Genomic DNA, 19,509 nt, shown 5'->3' on the forward strand with positions numbered 1-19,509 from the left:
CTCCCCCTCTCCCCTCCCTCCCGCCCCCCGCTCTCTCTGCCTCTCCCTCATGTTCTCTCTCTCTCTCAAAATAAAGAAACTTAAAAAAAAAACAACTTTGATGACAACCTCCCAACAGTTTCTAAATCTAGAATTCGCTTTTATCTCCTTAAGAAATAGCAATTAGTGTCTACAAAAATACTCTAGTTCATTATTGTCTAAATTCGTAGTAAGTTAGAATGTTCTGCCTCTTTAGGATTGCGGCTGCCCTTCCTTTTCATAGCTCTTTGGTTTCTTAATTCATTGTGAAGCGTATTTCCTGGTGATTTTGAAGCTTCTCTCAGGTAGCGGCTACACGGCCAGCACGTGCCGTGATGGCTTTTACCTGCAGTGGGATTGCTGACTCCTGACGACTGTCCCATGAGCCGTGGAACCTGGTGAATGGGAGTGTCCTGGGGATGCGAGCAGCTTGTATCTCATATCCTTGCTGTGGGCACGTTTCTTCTCTTCCTCTCCTGTCCCTCCCTGTCGTTCTTTCTTCCTTTGTAGGCTGAGTGGGGCCTGTTCCTGATCCTCTGGAAACCTTGCAGCACCCGGAGGCGGGTGCCGTCGTGGGTGGCGGTGTAAGTGCACCTTCTGGCGGGCGTTGGAGTGCGGGTGTGTGTGCACAGACCCGTGTGATGTCAGTTTATGTCACTTGATTTCTCTGTTCCTCAGTTTGTTTCCATGTCCCACGTGGCCTGTTAGCACTCTCTGTCTTGCTGGTTGTTGGAATTTTTAATTGAAACAATAGGTAAAGTTCTGCAACAGATTAGTGAGGAGCACAGACTGGAGCCTGGCTGCCTGAGCATGATTCCAGCTTTGCAACCGAGGAGCTCCGTGACCTTGAACAGGTAACCCAGCTCCCTGCTTCGGTTATGTCATCTGTTAAATGGGGGTGATAGAGCCTCCCTCCTGAAGTTGGTTTCTAATAACTGAATCAGCAGTTTAAAAGTATTTAGAAGGGGGCTTGGCAGAGGGGGAGGCTAACGTGGTCTCCCCATGATGTCATTGTCACGATGTTTTCATTGGTATGGGCCTTGCTATGCCGCCATTTTGTGACTGGCACATGGTCACTGCTCAGTGATAGGTGTTGTCATCATCCTTGTTTTACACACGAACAAACTGAACTTTGGGACAGTGAAATGAGTCTTTCTTTGTCTCACGGATAGAACTGGTTGAGTCTTCCAGGTGGAAATTCAGTGCCTTCCTCAGCTTCCCGAGCTCCCGCAGAGGAGCAGAGGCGGGAGGCTCTGTGCTTGTTGGACACTTGGCAAGCACCGTGAACAATACCATGCCTTTTGGAGTGTGTTGTAGTTTGGAACTTATCACCTGTTTGTCCTCAGAACATGGTTATATCCTTTCTTAGGACCAACTTTCTTTAGTCCTTATCAAGTCTTAATTGTTGTTGATTACAGTTTTCAGAAAAAGGATTTGTTTTGTGGTGGAGACAGTGAAGTGCAATGACATAGAAGTTACAGTTTTGTGAGTCTTAGTAGAACTAAGTGTCAGTATGATACCCAACTTTCAAGAGTTAGGGTGTGTTGTAAAGATCAGCTTCTAATTGGAGGTACCCTGTTATAATAGTAACTGTAACAGTAAATCTGTAACTCTTGACTAATGCAAACATAAAAGAAGTAAGAGAGATTTTGAGGGGCGCCTGGGTGGCTTAGTTGGTTAAGCGTCCGACTTTCACTTAGGTCATGATCTCGCGGTTCGTGGGTTCGAGCCCCGCATTGGGCTCTGTGCTGACTGCCAGCTCAGAGCCTGGAGCCTATTTCAGAGTCTGTGATTCCCTTTCTCTCTGACCATCCCTTGCTCACGCTGTCTCTCTCTCTCTCCTAGAAATAAATAAAACATTAAAAAAAAAAAAGAGATTTTGAATTATGTATGTATCATATGAATTACAGTTCTTTCACATCCTCCTATTAGCTGACTCGAAAGCATTTACTGCGACTTTACTCTTCTAAGAAATACTACCCTGAAGTATTACTTAAGTCCAGCGAATAAAACCATGTGACTATAGGAGAGTGAGAGTGTCAGCTTGGCATTTTGTGATTTGCTTTTGGTGACATTTATAAGCAGCTTGCCAGCTTCATTCATTCATTGATTCATTCATTCATTCAAGGGAGGTGGGGGGAGAGAGAAAGAGAGAGAGAGAGGGAGAGAGAGAGAATCCCAAGCAGGCTCCACACTGGGGTTTGAACCCATGAACTGTGACAGCATGCATGACTTGAGCCAAAATCAAGAGTCGGACACTAATCCGACTGAGCCACCCAGGTGCCCCAAGCTGTGTCTTTCTTAATACCTCTTTCCAGTACTTTCTCACTTAAGGCTAGTTTTCTGTAGGGAAGCCCTATCGGACAGGACTGCACAGTATATGCAGGGGTCTGCAGGGAGGCCGTGTGGGACCCCGCCGTGTGGTGTATGCAGGTGTTTGGAGTTCCATTTTCTTCTTGATCTTGCTATCTAATTTCACACACTATTTTTGTTCTACTGAAATTTGCAATGAAGCTCTCATAGGAGCATCAAACACTGCAACGGTGTGGTTTATGTTTTATGTACGATGGGGAGAGGCTGTGCCCATGGTTTTCCTAGATTTTATGTCAGTTTTGCTTTTTTCCATTTTTTATATTCTTGAAAAAGCAATGTTTTTGTATTGTTTACTTCACTTATTCGGTAAATACTTATGAAGCCCCTGAGCTGAGAGGGTCTCAGAGGTAAAAGCGCCCAAGATCAAGGCAGGCCACGCCGTGACTGAGCTCCGTGTCCAGCCTGGACATGTGGAACATCTAGATACCTTCTCTGTGGACGTGGCCTCTGAAAGAGAAGAGCAGTTCCCTCTGTCATCTCCTTGTTACCTGCAGGTGATAGAGGGGTGTGTGGAGCGTGGCCTGTGCCTCTTACCTTTTAGGTAACAAGGCGTGGAAGACGCTATGTGCCGAACAGACGCAACTCCTTCCTGCCACGCAGACTGGGCCGTCGTGAGGGCGGCTGGGCAGTAAGCGCACTGTGGAAGTCGGCTGTGTGGTATTTGAGAAGGTGACGGTGCTGTGGGGAAGGGAAGCAGGCTAAGCGCATGGGACAGGCGGTGTGAAGGTGGGCACATACCTGCCATGGGCAGAGGGCAGCGAGGAGGTCGGCGTGTTGAAGCCCAGGAAATGGGAGCCGAGAGACGGCGAGACAGGGGGTGTGGGTGGGAGGGGCCCTTGGGGACCCCGCGGAGTGTGTGTAAGCGCTGGTGCCGGCAGGCTGGGGGCCGTGTGGGTGAGTTTCGGCAGAGGAGCGAAGTGGTGTGACGGACGTTTTGAGAGGCCGGGTGCCGTTGCGGGCTGGGAGCTGCGGCGGGGGCCTGGGCGCGCGCACGGGCCGGGCTCGTTGTAAAGGCAAGATAATGGGCTTTGCCGACGGATCGCTTTGAGGAAAGAGACCGGAGTCGAGGATGGCTACGGTCTGCGGTTTGAGCAAATAGTAATATCTTTCTTATAAATTGTAATGAAAAGTTTACCTGTGAAGTAGGACATACCAGAGTTGCTTATAACTATACTGGTATTATAAAGTTTTAAAAACATTACAGAACATTTTAGTGAACAATAGCTTTTCTATTACTATATAGAATTTCTTAAATCAGAGAGCATAAAGGGACTGCTTACTTTTTTCACTTATGTGACCATTAACTGTAGGCTGTTCTTGTTCTTTCCAAGATGTCAGCAGTGGTTTGGGAACCCAAAAGCACAGTTCGTCTTGAATATTTAGCAAGAAGAAGGTAGGAGTGAAGCTGCCACAGTGTAGCGGGTCCTCAGGCAAGTTTTCAGCCCTCTGGCCTTCACTGGCGCTGCCTCCTCCTGAACCCCCTCCCCTCTTCCGTGGACACTGGGAGCGAACCGCTTTGTTGGCCGTGGGAAGGACGGAGCCCGATGGCGGGCTGCGCCGGGGCATGTAGAGCAGGGGCCGCCTGTCCGCGAGCCGGGCCATCTTCCTCTGTGCTGGCCCTCGCCTTAGCCACTCTTCCCCGCGGCCCCGGTGCTTCCAGCTCTTTCCCCCGCTGGGCTCTGCCTGCTGGCCTGGAGGGGTCTTTGCTTCTTCGATCTTGGCCTCTTCTGTGTCCCCAGGACTTAGGTCACGAGCAGGTACTACTTGGCTATTGAGGTAGGGTCAGCATTAGTACACGTTGTGGGGGGAAGCCGCCCTCTGGTTACTCTGCCGTTGGAGACTCGGCTTTTCCTCTCCTTCCTGTCCTCAGGGACCTTCTTTGTCCTCAAGAGCTCCCAGGTGTGCCTCCTGTCCCCTCCTCTGCACTGTGGACGCGCCCCTGCCGCCACCACCCGCACCAACCCCTCTTCTCTGCATAGGTGGTGCCGTGGCATCTCTTCCTTCTGGCTCAGAAACCTTCTGGGGCGCGCGTGCGTGCGTGTGTGAGAGAGAGAGAGAAAGAGGGAGGGAGAGAGGGGAGACCCCTGGCTCCTGGGGGACAGGTGGGCTCAGCGAAGCTGTCTCCGTAGCTGCAGCACTCCATCTTTACTCATCTTTAAAGGATGTGACAGCACTGACTCTGCTTACTTAGGAGCTGTGACGGTTGGGTGTGATCGGTATTGGTGTGTAGGAGGATCTCTTTGGCAACTAGTAAAAGGTAGCTTTTATTTTCTAACTTTTGAGTCTAAGTTGCAAGGGAGACTCCGAGTGTGCTTGGGTTGTTGGTACAGTCTGTTACTTGGTGGTTCAGATTAAAGGGCAGGCCGTCCTCAGGGATCTGAGCCGGATGCCAGATGTGCTCCTGGGTGTGCCACGATCCTCCTGTGAAGGCAGCAGGCCTGTGTGTCCCGCGCTGTCCTCCGTGATGGGGATCTGTGCGCTTGTTTCTTCTCTTCCTTTCCCGGCTTGCTTGCCTGTGTTTTCCTGGCGCCCCTTTTCTTCCCGGTGTCGCCTGGGGTCAGAGTTCACGCTGACGAATGATCTGTTTTCACTGGGGCATCTGAGAACTCATTTGAGCTCCAGCTGCTGTTAGGCTGAGCGTAAGGCCTGGAGACAAAGCCGCCATCAAGAGGCGCGTGGTAGAAATGAAGCTGGCTGTCCTGGGACATCACTGGGCCCAGACAGGCCTCTTGTTCTCCTGCGCCTTTTCCAGCTCTTGTTTTCACACGTTTGTGAATTCGTAAAGCCTCGGTCCTGTTCACAGTTAAGTCGAGGACTTGATTCTGTGATCTTGTCCTCGTTTATGGGATGTACTCCCGACAGAATCACCCCAGTGCTAGGAGAGCCACCCCGTTTCGCACCTCACGACACACTCCAGGAGCCCCGTTACTTACCGTCTTACTGCGAAGCAGAGTGTGTTTAAGGGGCTGTTTTAGAGATGACCATGACTGTCTCTCAGTCTGACTGGAAATAGTGTAGGTAGTTTGCAGTTTTTAAGAAAAGTTACCAGTGTAGATTGTTACTTTCCAGTCCTGCTTCTCCACTGTGGGTTTAGCACTCACTTATTCTGAAACTAAGAAATCACGAATCTTAGATTCCTCAGTATTTCCTCAGCTAATTTTAAAAGAATGTAATAACTTCTTTTACGAATAATCATAAAAATTCTTGTTTTTAGGTGTTTTCTAAATACAGTTTTATAAATTTGAAAACTGTGAAAGTATCAATCAGAAAAAATACTTTTCCTCGGAAACATCTGGGTTCCTAAAGAGATATTTTTACAGACTTGTTTTTAATGTTGGTCAAGATTTTTTTCCCCTGGTATTAATCGTTTTTCTTCAGGATAATTATCTTAAGTCTTAAGGCCAGAATTAGGCTGGTAACAGGCCAAAGGCATGGCTTTGAACACAGAAATCGTTGCAGGAGCCGTCCACGGACACGATCTGGGGCACACTTGATTTGCTGCTTTCGCAGCCTGTTGGTTTGTGACCCAGGTCTGCCAGATGCTTTGAACAGAGGGGTGGGATTAGCATAGTAATCAGGCCCTGGCCCTGGCGTTCTTTCCCTCCTCCCTCCGGCCCGCCCTCCCTCCCGCCCTCTCTGACTCCATCCTTCCCTGAATGAATCGAGGGACACAGGCCCGCGGGGGTCACGTTACTAGCCGGTTTCTTTCTGCTCTGGAGCTTCATCTGGCCAGGATGGTCTGTGTTTCAGATTGCGGAAGCGGTAGAAGATTCTGTAACTGAGAGGCATTCTTCATGCTGCTGGGAAATATTACAGAAGGAACACCTCCCAAATCTTGCCTCAAGCCCTGAAACAAGGAGCACCCGGGGGAGACTTAGCGTGGCTGTGGATCGGAGCGAGCCCCGTGGGCGCGATGACCGGAGCCTTGGTGCGTGGCCGGCCGGCCTCATCTCGAGAGGCCTGACCTTATGTTGCTGGAACTGGCGGGCCGAGGGGCCCTGACGCCAGCAGGTGCCGTCTGTATGGAGAAGAGCGGCTGTAGTCCATTTCCAATGTGTTGGGCTAAAGGTATACGTAACTTAAAGATCTCTTTGGTTTAAATTTCATTCCAATTCATGCTTTTGCACTAAACAGGTGGATGAGAGTTCTTCAGAATTTATTTCAAATAGATTTATGATTAAATTTAAGGAAAAATGGAAACTGATGTGGTATCAGGTTTGCAGCTCTTGGCATAAAACCAGATAGATAATTTTTAAAATAGTAAATAAAAATATTTTTGTGGAAGTGCATTTTAAATATGCCATCTTTTTTGTGCTTGTCCTGTGTCTCTTATAGTTGCACATTTTATTTTGTGTGTGTTTAAGTTTTTATTGATTCATTTAAGTCATCTCCATAGCCAACATGGGGCTTGAGCTCAGGACCCCGAGATCCAGAGCTGCAGGCTCTTCTGACTGAGCCAGTCTGGTGCCCCTTGTGCTTTAATTAGGACACCCATGTCCGTTCTATGATGTGGAAAATTTTAAGGAATTAAGAGACTCATTTTAACTTAAATAGGACTGGAGGGAAAAAGAGTGATGTGGTTTTTCTTATTTCAAAAATTGGTTTTCTTTACTCACTGTAAAGACTGTGTATTTGGAACTCCATATTATCATAAGGTGGCCTACACTAAGGGTCAGTAATACCGTGAATAAAAAACATTTTCCAGTTTAATGTTAGGATTTTTATTTATCTAAAAATATAAGTATAAAATACAGCGTCTTCATTGTAAACGTTCAAGACCGTGTTTGGGAAGCATGTCAAGAAGTAAAAACGCCATATAATCCGTGTATGAATAAGACCAGAACAGTTTGCTGCTTCTCTTAACGTCCTAGTGAATATTAACCCAGGGAGATGAAGTCCTTTATAAAGAATTTAACACAAATATTTATTATTATTTAAAAATATATATTCAAGTATCATGCTAATGTACTCAGGAAAGAGTTTGAAAAGGAAGAAGCCTGTGCTGGGTAAGGACCTACAGTACTCCAAGCAGACCTTCAGACGGATCCAATTCAGGGTTTAGCTTAAAACTTTTCAGGCCATCAGGGTGTTGCTGTGCTAGTGCCAGACTGTAGTTTTGGTGCTGGATTGCTTGTTATTCACCCAGTCTTCAGCACTGGCCCAAAATTCTGACCCAGCCTTCTCAACTTAACTCCCCTCCCCTCCCCTCCCCCCTCCCCCTCCCCTCCCCCTCCCCTCCCCTCCTCCCTCCCCTCCTCCCTCCCCTCCCCTCCTCCTGCCTTCCTTTCTTCCTTCCTTTCCTTCCTTTCCTTCCTTCCTTCCTTCCTAGATTTTATTCTTAGGTAATCTCTACACCCAATGTGGGCCTCAAACTCACAACCCGGGGATCAAGAGTTGCGCACTCTTCCAGCGGAGTCAGCCAGGCGCCCCGTTTAAACAGTTCTAAAACATGTGATGTTAGGACTCTTTTAATGTGATGCTTTCTGAACAAAGCACCTGTCACTATATTTACCAGTTAGATATTTAGAAGAAAGATTTTGCTCACTTAAATTCAAACTTTGAATTTTAAAGGGTGTTGGATATGGGAACTTTTAAAAGCTACAATTTCTTACCTCAAGATTGCATAGTATGATTGAGCATGACCAGTGACCAGTGCTCAGAGGTCAACAGTTCTGTACGAAGGTCGGTCTTTCTTACAGACTTATTGGGACCCGTATACACAATGCCATGTCCATGGGTGTGCCAGCTCTCTGTTAGCACCAAGCTTTAGCAATAAAGCTCTGATTTCAGTAAGCCTGTGAATCCAGTACTGGTGGGATATTTCAATAATTGGCTACTGGGTTTTTAAGAAATTCAAAGTGACTTTAGAAATATGAACTTGGGAAGAGAAGAAAGATTGGAGTGGTCTTTATTTTTTACCCCCATCTCATCCTAAAGCAATTGATGAAAGCAGCTTACTTTCCCATTTCATTTGCTGATTGGCAGAACAAACGAGTGGAGGCGTCTGTAACTGAAATATTTTGCTAGAGGTCAGGAGTGGGTGGGGGGAGAGCAGAGCCATGGGTGTGGAAGAGGGGAGGAGGTAGGGGCAGCATCAGAGTCAGTCTGTGTATAGGGCTGGAGCAGGCCGTCGCCTCTGATGAATGGTCTTCCTTCTGGACCGTTCGAGAGGAGGTTCCTGACAACACTAGGAGCTTGTCACTCTGTCCCCTCCCAGGGCTGTGCACACTGCCTCCCCCGGGAGCACACAGTGTGCGGGCTTCTCCGCACTCTCTCTGTACCCGGCCAGGAAGGCAGGAAACTTTAGGTTTTATTCTGCTTAATTTTTGCTGTGTGATAAAGACAAAGATGCTGGTGTGGAGGAATTGACCGAATCGGTTATTTTCAAGTATAAAAGTTACTACTTTTAGATAAAGACAAAATAAAAAGCTCAAGTCCAAAGACTACAAATCTCTCTTTGCAGTTAGATATTCGAAACCTCACATTTGATTTTATCGGTCACATTAACCTCAAAAAACATCAGTGTCCCAATTTAAGAAGACACAAAATACTTAGTGGAACAGGCTAAAAATAATAGAACAGAGCTAGATTTGTATACTTTGAACAAAACCTTTAAGGTACCCTTAAGACAGTCTGTGGCTGTCCCTGTGATGTACCATGTTGTGCCAGGTGAGGTGGGTCCCGTCCCTCCCGCAGAAGAGAATATTTTAACATATTTGAAAGGACTTTGTTATAATGTGTGTTCAGCCATATCACAATTTTCTAGGCTTAAAGGCAGTTGTAATTCAGCGTGTTGAAGTCAAAGTACATGTTGATAGTGCTGTGTTTGGTTGCAAGGTTATTGAAGGCAGAGGGCCCTGCCGGGAAAGTTCTCTGATGACATTAGTGTGTGCTTGCTTTATTCATCTCTCTGAGAGACTGGGAAGGACGAAAGAGGTGTCAGGCCTGCGGTTGTTAGGGATGAGTGTGCATGTTGATTTTGTCTCAATCTTTGAGTAGCAGATTGAGGGCGAGTATACTCGCGAGTATAATATACTATATACTGCATACTATATAGTATACTATAGTGATAGTTCCCTTGTGTGATTCCGGGCCCTGTGATTGAAGTCATGCTTTTTCTGTATCAATATTTTTTATTATTATTATTTTAAGTTTATTTTGAGAGAGAGAACGAACATGCAGGAGGGGCAGAGATAGAGAAGAAGAGAGAGAGAGAATCCCAGGCAGGCTTTGCACTGAGCACAGAGCCCTACGAGGAGAGACTTGATCCCACGAACCATGAGATCGTGACCTGAGCTGAAATCAGGAGCCAGGTGCTCAACCGACTGAGCCTCCCAGGCACTCCTGTATCAGCGTTTTAAACTCCCTCTCTCCTTCCCTCTGTGCACGTGGCTCTGTGTGCAGTGTGTCTTCACTTCTGTGTCTGACCTGCCAGTGGCCAATGGCCTCTTGTCTTTATCTACATGTGTATTTCTCATAAACTTCCAATACTTAGGAGCCTCTTAGCTGTCGCCCCTGAAGCCTGTTCCTCCTCGTGTCCTCCCTGTCTTCACGAACGTGCTGGACCCCCGTGCACTTAGTGCTCGGGCCACAGCCCAGGATGCTTCTCTGACACCCCTGCCCTGTGGAGTGAATTCATCTTTGTACCCTCGCAGTTCCAGTTCTGCCTCCAGAACGTGCTTTGAGCTCCCCAGCCTGTCTCCCTTTCCGCGGCATCCACTCTGGACCGTGCGGCCTTCAGGTCTCTCTGGGCTGTGGGAGGTGCTTCCTGCTACACGGTCATCCCGCACACAGCTGCCTGAGTGGGTTTATGAAAACACACACCCAGTGTTACTCTCCCTAGGGCCCTCTGGTGGTTTCTTACTGGGTAAATTGCAAATCCTTAATGTGGCCCACGAGGCCTCGCCTGATCCAGCTTCTCCCCACCGTCACCAGCTTCCTGCTCATCGGTGGCGCTGTTGTTTTGACTCGTGAGTGCCTCAGACGCCCCGTGCTTGGCTCTCCGTCCCCTGCCTTCCCCGCCCTCCTGACGTCTCGGGCCTGAGCCTCAAGGATCTCGGCCCGGTCAACCTAAACTGCTCTCTCCCTGGAGTTCCGTCCCCGAGCCTTCTCTTGTGGTCTCGCACAGCACTTACTGTGGCGGTCATTAGACCTTGTACTTGCTTGCTTTCTGTCTTCTTTGCTAGATAGTAACCTTCACACAGGGATTCGGTCAGTTTTTCTTCTGCTTGTCAAGGTGCTGGCACAAAGGAAAATTACCTTAATGAATAAGCTCTTGACAGGTTTAGCTAATCCATGTGCCTTAAAAGCATTTGGTGAGAGGAGTAGATTGGTGTTTGGGTTTCTTCCTGTAGCACACACCCTGCATCTAGCTCTCTCAACAGATGGGTCTCGGTCGGGCTCCCAGGGCCTGATACTTTCCCTGGGAATTGTTTCCCTGGGCCTCTCTGTGCCACTCCTCTGGGATTCTGGCCATCCGGTCTGACAGCTTGAGTTGCTAATTGACTCGTGGGGAAGACAGATTAAAAATATATGTAGTATATATGATTATATTTATGTAAATATCTAAATCTGTGTACATTTACAGTAAAAGGTGCTCAACACTTTCCAGAAGAGTGACTAAGCTGTACATGGGAACAACGTGCAGTGCCTGGCACATAGTAGGCCCACAGTAGGAATGAATGCTGAGCTGAGTTCCAGTCTATTTTCTGCCTACCCTGATGTTACGGGAGACTGCCCTGCTGTCTCCGCTGGCCTCGCCCTCCGCCTCCACCTCCGGCCATAGCACTGCCTGCTGTTAGTTTTCGGACGGGGCCCTGCCCGCGTGACTCTTCGTGCCTCTGTGTGCTTTTGCGGCTCCTCCTGCTTGGAGCGTTTTGTTCTTTCTAAACAGGAAACTTTTAGCACTCTTCCCTAGGGCATGGCCGTGTGTGTGTGTGTGTGTGTGTGTGTGTGTGTGTGTGTGTGTGTGTGAGTGATCTGCACCACCGGCGGGCTCTGCTGTCTGCCTCAGCTCTGCATACACAGGTGTAGCTGGTGACTCATTCAACTCTATTTGCTTGTCTCCCGTTCCGTGGATGTGACCCTCCTGCGGGCCAGGCCCACCTCTCCTACTTTCTGAACCCACATGGTCTGACGTGTTGTCCACACTCAGTAATTGTTAAGTGAAAGAAACCTCGCCGAACTGGCGAAATCTGGGGCATTGTTCTAAAGGGCTGCTGTCAGGGGCGCCTGGGTGGATTAGTCGGTTAAGCGTCCGACTTTCGCTTGGGTCGTGATCTCGCGGTTCGTGGGTTCGAGCCCCGCGTCGGGCTCTGTGCTGACTGCCAGCTCAGAGCTTGGAGCCTGTTTCAGTCTGTGACTCCCTCTCTCTCTGACCCTCCCCTGCTCACGCTGTTTCTCTCTCTCTCCTAGAAATAAATAAAAACATTTTTTAAAAAAAAATAAAGGGCTGCTGTCTGATGCCTGGGGAGGGCATTCCATGCTGTAGGAATGCGGGGGAGGCACTGGGAAACGAACGTGTGTGGAGCGTTCAGGGAAACGTGGGCTTTTGTCCTGATGGCAGCTGGAGGCTGGAGAGCAGGCGGCAGGGAGGGTGAGTCCCGCCCCCCAGCTCTCTGAGGGGTGCGAGCCGGGCTCGTGTAAGGCTTCGTCCTGCGCACCTGCTCGTTGCCTTTCTCTCTTTCCCTGGGAGCCTCTTCTTGCGCGTGGTTTTGCACAAGTGTCTGCCTTGGTGCCTCGCACCTCCACCCTGGAAGCCGCCAGGCCATTCAGGCATAGGTTCCTTGATGCGCCCCTCACGCAGCACTCGCTCCCCTGGCTGCTGTGAGCGCGGTGCTGCTGGGTGTCTGTGCGCCTGTCCCCGGCATGCGGGGGCTGTGCCAGCAGCCGCCAAGAGGCACAAGGGGGAGGGCACCGGCACCTCGTGCAGGGGTGAAAAACGGCGGGCAGCAGGCGGTGCTTGAACAGAGACTGCGCGTGCAGCCGGCCCTGGGTTCTCCATGCAGGGCCCACCCGCGCTTCCGACGCCCTAACCTGGAGAGCACAGCGAGCCCCCGCAGCCCCACCGCGGGAGTCGTCACCGCCACCGCCCTGCTGCGCAGAGCCGGCTTCTCTCAGATTCTTTCACGTTCCTCGTTGTGTTGGGAGGAGAGGCGGTGGCTGTCCCCGGGGGTCCCCTCGTGGGCACTCGGAGCTGCCTGCTGGCGGGAAGGCTTGTGTGCTGGCCCTGCCCCGTCGGCCCCTGGGGATGCGGGGGGGTCCCCTTGGACTGCCCTCCTGCCAGCACCACTGTCCCATCTGTCCCTGGCACCCCTCCTGCCCACCAGCTGCCGTTCTCGGGGGGTTGCCGTCCTGCAGGGAGATGCCCCTGGACGCACCCCTGGCCTCACGCCTACAAGGACCCTAGAGCGATGAATTCACTCATCTGGTCTGCTTGCAGCACAGGGGTCCAAATCACTAGAGGCATACAAGAAGGGCAATGGAGGTTTTTGTGACAGTTAAAAAACTTCTTAATGGTTAGTGACACTGATTTTATTATTGTCATTTAGAAATTTTTTTTTTACGTTTATTTGCTTTTGAGAGACCGAGCACAAGTGGGGGGCGGGCAGAGAGAGAGGGAAACACAGACTCCCAGGCAGGCTCCAGGCTCCGAGCTGCCAGCACAGAGCTGGATTGGAGGCTCAAACCTGCAAACCTTGAGATCATGACTTGAGCTGAAGTCGGACACTATAACTGACTGAGCCACCTGGGTGCTCCAGTTTTATTATCTTTTTAATGTTTATTTAGTTAGGGAGAGAGAGAGAGTACAGGGCAGGGGCAGAGAGAGAGGGAGAGAGAGAATCCCAAGCAGGTTCTGCACTGTCAGTGCACAGCCTTGTGTGGGGCTTGGACTCACAAACCATGAGATCATGGCCTGAGCCAAAATCAAGAGTTAGACGCTTAACTGACTGAGCCACCCAGATGCCCGACACTGATTATTTTTGAAATAGTGTTCACAAATCTTTGATTTCAGATTCACAAGTAATTGTTCAAACTATTAGGGATTTATTGTAAATTCAACAGTTTTCTGTATTTTGTAACTTTATCAATTTTCAGTTAAAGAGAAAAACCTAACTTTATTAAAACAATTAGCACAGAATATTTTTGTTTTGCCTTTAGGTAACATTTGTATAAGTTTTATTTATTTATATTTTTAAAGGATTTTATTTTTTAATGTTTTTTAATGTTTTATTTATTTCTGAGAGAGAGAGAGAGAGAGAGAGACAACGTGAGTAGGGGAGGGGCAGAGAGAGGGAGACACAGAATCGGAAACAGGCTCCAGGCTCTGAGCCAGCTGTCAGCACAGAGCCCGACGTGGGGCTCGAACCCATGAACTGTGAGTTCATGACCTGAGCCGAAGTCGGACGCTTAACCGACTGAGACACCCAGGCGTCCCCATTTGTATAAGTTTTATAGTGTTGACTTTAGCCCACAGACCTCGGGTTTCTGTTCACATGTATAGTATCTATCTGCTTCAGGTGATCTGTGTTTGCATCTTTATACCTTTTTCCCTGAAAAACTGTACAAAATGAGTCCTGTTGTGTTTTCTGGCATTGATGTTGAAAACAAACCAGTGGTGGTAAGTTTTTTCTCTGAGTAGAAAGACGAGCACAACGTCGGCCCCGCGCTGTGCCCAGACGACCTGGTGTGCGTGCTTTCGTGTTGCCCACGGTGCGCTATTGCCAGTTACAGTAGCTTCTGGAGCTGCTGGACTCTTTGTCTCTTCTGTTTGGACTGGGGCTGTGTTGAATCCACGCACTGGGTTGGGAGAACTGACCTGTGGACAGTACTGTGACTTCTTTTTTTTTTTTTTAAATTTTTTTTAATGTTTTATTTATTTATAGGAGAGAGAGAGAGACAGCATGAGCAGGGGAGAGTCAGAGAGGGAGTCACAGACCGAAACAGGCTCCAGGCTCTGAGCTGGCAGTCAGCACAGAGCCCGACGCGGGGCTCGAACCCATGAACCGCGAGATCATGACCTAGGTGAAAGTCGGACGCTTAACCGACTAAGCCACCCAGGCGCCCCAACAGTACTGTGACTTCTGGTAGACCCTTCCGGCTAGCTAGGCCTGGGAGCTCTCTTGGTCCCGAGGTAGATATTAGCGTGCTTTTTGATTCTATCGTAAAGGACGGTTTTTTGGCTCTTAGGCTTAATTGACCAGTTCTTGGCTTAGTATGTAGAGGTAGATTATCTTGTTAGTTTATCTTGTGCCTTTACTGTAAATTCACTTATTAGTTGTGGTGGTTTATCTGAGCAAGTAGAAAATCCAAAGAAGTCTGTAATCATGTAATCTAAAAAAACCCTTTTTCTGTCCAGTCTTGATGTCCTTTATTTCTCTGTCTTGCCCTGTTGCCTTGGCTAGCACCTTTGTTACAGTGTCCTTGTCATGTTCTGACCCTAGAGAGAAAGCTTTCAGTGTTGAGTAGGATTTAGGTCTAGTTTGTCTTTGTTTTCATAGAATCCCTCTTTTGAATAAAACATTCCTTTTAACCCCTGGTTTTCTGAGAGTTGCTTTTTTTATTTTAAATCATGAGAGGGTGTTGAATTTCGTCAAGTGTTTTTTTTTCTGTCTTTATTAATTATAGGAACTTTCTGTTTTTTAAAATAATGGATGAGTTACGTTTTGATTGTTGAATCAACCTTGCGTTCCTGAGATAAATCCCACTTGATCATGATGTATTATCCTGTTGATATATTGTTATATTCAATATGCAATATTTTGTTTAGGAAATCTGTGTCTTTTGTGTAGGGGGGTACCAATCTGTAATTTTTTTCTTTTTGTGACACTTTGATAACAAGTACTGTCGTTCTAATAAAACAAGTTGGGAGGTGTCCCCCTGTATTTCCATTTACATGACCAGCGTAAGTAAGGTTAGGAAACAGTAATCTCTAGTGGCAGTTCTGGAAGTTGTGGTCCCATTTGATGGGGAGCTCTTAGTCAGAAAGGGCCACAGAGCAGAAGTGGAAGTGTGTTGTGTCATTGTGAGTTATAGCCCCAAGGGTGGGGGTCACACGCGTGTATGTGCGTGTGCTTATATAGAAAACCATGGAATTGTGCATTCCAGGTTGGTGCACCTCACATGTTAGGCTCTGGTACAGAACTAGCAGAATTGGGCTGTGAATGCACCTCCCATGTGTGGCAGTTCTGGAAGCCTGGCATTGTTCTCGGTTTGGAAAGGGAAGGTCCTACACATCAACACAGTACCTTAACCCAGGCAGCTAAAACCCTATAGCCCAGGGAGAAGACTCCACATAAATAGAATCTAAAATGTAGGATTTCAAATGTTTAAAATACTGGTTTTTTGATTACCAGACAGTATGTTTAACAGTTGTTTCTAGGTAGAAGATCCGTGCTGTTCCCTAATGTTACATGTATAATGAAGTAGCACAGCGTTCAAGGAATTAGTTAGAAAAAAATTCAGATCAAGACTTTAACAAAAAGGAAGACAGTTTTCTAGAACCAAGAAGTGAAGAGGAAAGTGGAGGCTGAACTCTGAGGCCGGAGGCCGGGAGCACGGGAGCAGAGGATTTGGTGATGAAGGGCGTGTGCGGAGTCAGACTGGAGAAGTCCCGGACGTGCACGGTCCTTTCGTGTGGCTCTGCCGCCAGGAAGGTCCCATGAGGTTTTGTTGTGGCTGATGCTTCAGGTGGAAACATTTCCAACTGGAGCTTTGTTTACACCCCATTGCTTATATTCTTTTTTTTTTTTTAATGTTTATTTTTATTTTTGAGAGAGACAGAGGATGAGTGGGGGAGGGACAGAGAGAAAATCCCTGCTGTCAGCACAGAGCCCAATGCGGGCTTCGATCCCAAGATCCGTGAGATCATGACCTGAGTGAGCCAGAATCAAGAGTCAGATGCTTAACTGACTGAGCCCGCAGGCGCTCCATTGTGCACATTCTAAATGTCTGTGCGGTGTGTCAGGTGTCGGGGTGTTCCTGGAGGAAAGACCTCTGTAGCAGTCTCTTCCACAGTAGGGTCCCCCGATTGCCACACGCCTTGCCTTCCAGACTTACAGGTGATTTCAGTGTCCTACAGATTCTGTTTGGATGGTAGCTTGAGAGTTTGTCATACATACGTTTGTTTAATGTTATGAATTGAGTTTAGGGCATGTGAATATAGATTTTCCTTACAATTACATTGGCCAGAAACTGTTATATTGAAAGATATGTAGTCTTTATCATATTAAAAACAAATAAACAGACAAGGAGAAAACCTAGGACCTTGTTAACCAGGGTGAGGCCAGTATCTTATATCTCCCCCAAAGTTTTGTTAACTTTTAAAAAAGTTTTTTTTTTAAGAGAAACAAAATACTCCTAGAATATTGTATATTAATACTACTTTTTTTTTTACTGTGAAAATCTACCATTTTGTGAAGTTGACAGAGTCATTGAGGAGATAACAATCCCAGACTGTCAGGCTTTCTTTTTGTTTTAACTATTGTGTAAGGTCATGATGGAATGGGCCACTGCTGGGATATTTGCAGTTTAGAAAAATGTGTACTGTTTTTTTTTTGTTTTGTTTTTTTAATAGGGCAAGGTTTAGGGGAGAATTCTCAAACACTTATGCTTCATTTGGTCCTTGGATTTCATTATATATTTCAGAACTGCCAGATGCTATCATGGTAGGAATGATGGTCTGTTCTTTCCCTTTTTGACAGGCTTCATAAAGCTCTTACGTGTAACAGGCTGCTCGTTAGGGCTGTGCTCGGACTGTGGAAGTGCTGTTAAGTGGGGGAGTGGGGTCTTCTGGGATTTCCATTCCCCTTTTATCCGCCTGGAGAATTCAGGTTACCTCTTTTAACCACTGCTGTCACTAGTGGATGCCAGCTTTGTTTCTAATCTCCCTTGCTAATAAGGACTTCACGTTTATTATCTTAGCTAACAGGGTAGGTGTTACTACTTCGTCTTTACAGACAAGAAGCCTCTAGTAACTTAGGGGTCACTCACACAGTGGTGAGTGGGGGAGCCGAGCACAGTTTTCAGCACTATTGAGCAATACGCACTGCTTCTTGGTCAAGGTCCCGCGCAGAAGTCACTGCCTACGCAGTCTTTGCTGAGACCTTCCTCTTCTGTAGACAGTCCAGTCCTCTTCACTTAGAGGCTCAGGATTATTTTGGGCTCGTTCTTTGAAAAGTTTGTGTGATTTAGGTGAAGTTTTAGCTGTCCTGTAACTTCTAGGGTGCCTTCGCCATAGAAAGTAAATGACTGGCTCCACGCGAGGTGGTCAGTCTTGGCATTCTGAGGGGCGTGCCTGGCCCGTGGAGGTCTCCAAAGCCCTAGCAGCTGAAGTCTGTTGTGATAAGTTATTATCCCTGTTGTGGGTTGTCTGCATGTATAGTTTTAGCAGCTTTCCTACGGACAGGGCATTCTTGCCCTCAGAATCGGGATTAAGTGAGGTTAGGCACGCTTTCTTTCTCTTTGGTTCCTCGAGTCCTGTTGGAAGGCTTTTGCCCACCCCTGGCAGGGGATGGAAACATTCTCTTCTGAGGAGACTGGTCCAGGAGAAAGGGCAGATTCTGACATTCTGGGATGTCTAGCCGTGTGGTCGACTCTGCTCAGCACGTGGATCGTCGGGTCACCCACATGTTTAGGGCTCTGTGACCATGAGATATTTAAAGAGTCCCTGTAACAAAGCAGAAACAGACCAGTGGGACTACGTCAAACTAAAAGCTTCCGCACAGCAAAGGACACCATCGACCAAACAAGAGGGCAGCCGCTAGAATGGGAGAAGATATTTGCAAATCATATTTCTGATGAAGGGCTAATATTGAAACTCTGTGAACAACTCAATACCAAAAGGAAAAAAAATCTCATTAAAAAATGGACAGAGGATCTGAATGGACATTTTTCCAAAGATATCCAGATGGCCAACAGGCACATGAAAATATGGTCAACATCACTCACCATCAGCGAAATGCTGATCAAACCACAGTGAGCTATCACTGTCAGATTGACTGTTATCAAAAGACAAGAAATAACAAGTGTTGCTGAAGACGTGGAGGAAAGAGAACCCTCGCACTGTCAGTGGGGGCATAGATGGTACCGCCACCGTGGGAAACAGTGTGGAGCTTCCTCAAAAAATTAAAAGTGGAATTGATCATATGATCCAGCAGTTTCACTTCTCGGTATTTATCCAAAGAAAGCAAAAACACTAATTTGGAAAGACATGTGTACTGTGGCATTATTTCCAATAGCCGAGACATGGAAACAAGCTGAGTGTCTGGTAATGAATTGATGGACAATGTATGGTGAGTGTGTAAGTCTGTATAACATACACACAGACACACTCCCATATACATACATACATTGGAATATTATTGACCATAAAAATGAAATCTTTCAATTTGCAACAACATGAATGGACCCTTAGGGCATCATGCTATGTGAAGTAGTTCAGAGAAAGACAGATACTGTGTGATCTCACTTACGTGTGGAACCTAAAAATCAAAACAAACGGAGAAGATAAAACTAGATACAAAGAGCAGAATGGTGGTTGCTAGAGGGGAGGAGGGAAGGGGTGGGTCAAGAGGTACAATACTCCGCTTATAAATAAGTTGTGGGATGTAATGTATGGCATTGTTACGGTAATTAATAATATGGTACTGGATACCTGAAAGTTGCCAAGAGAGTAAATCCTAAAAGTTCTCATCACAGGAAACAAATTTTTTTATACTTCAGGGATCAATTCCATAGTGTGTGCAAATATCGGATTGTACTCTCAGCGCTGCTGTGTTATATGCCAATTCTGTCTCAGTTAAAAAAACAATGAAGACAGCCTTTGCTTTCAAAATGTGAAGTCTAAACAGAAAAGTTTTGAGCAACAAAGATGAAACAACAAGCAGAAGGAAGCTAAAAGAACAAGATGAAACATTTAAATCTCAGTAAAGGATCTCCAGAGAGCTAAGGGAGATATTGTAGTCGTGACAGTCCTTGTTTTTGTTTTTGTTGTTGTTGTTGTTGTTGTTTTGGGGGGGTAGAGAGAAAGACAGATAATTTGAGTGGGACAGGAGCAGAGAGATGGAGAGAGATGGAGAAAGAGACAGAGACAGAGACAGAGAGAGAGAGAGAGAGAGA

The 19,509-nt window shown here is 47.2% G+C and overlaps 1 protein-coding gene across 7 annotated transcripts in view; it reads left to right on the forward strand.

Moving 5' to 3' along the window:
* Window positions 1-19,509, forward strand: part of PTK2 (protein tyrosine kinase 2) — a 253,318-nt gene that overhangs the window by 51,720 nt on the left and 182,089 nt on the right. For all 7 annotated transcript variants that reach the window (XM_039232967.1, XM_039232971.1, XM_039232974.1 and 4 more), the window contains exon 4: window positions 6,142-6,459. In XM_039232967.1, coding sequence (XP_039088898.1) covers window positions 6,360-6,459 — 100 coding nt within the window. In that variant the 5' untranslated portion in view covers window positions 6,142-6,359. The remainder of the gene's footprint in view (window positions 1-6,141; window positions 6,460-19,509) is intronic.

The sequence above is a fragment of the Hyaena hyaena genome, unplaced genomic scaffold (assembly GCF_003009895.1).
Source record: "Hyaena hyaena isolate Hyena2069 unplaced genomic scaffold, ASM300989v1 scaffold_69, whole genome shotgun sequence".
NCBI classification, from domain to species: domain Eukaryota; kingdom Metazoa; phylum Chordata; class Mammalia; order Carnivora; family Hyaenidae; genus Hyaena; species Hyaena hyaena.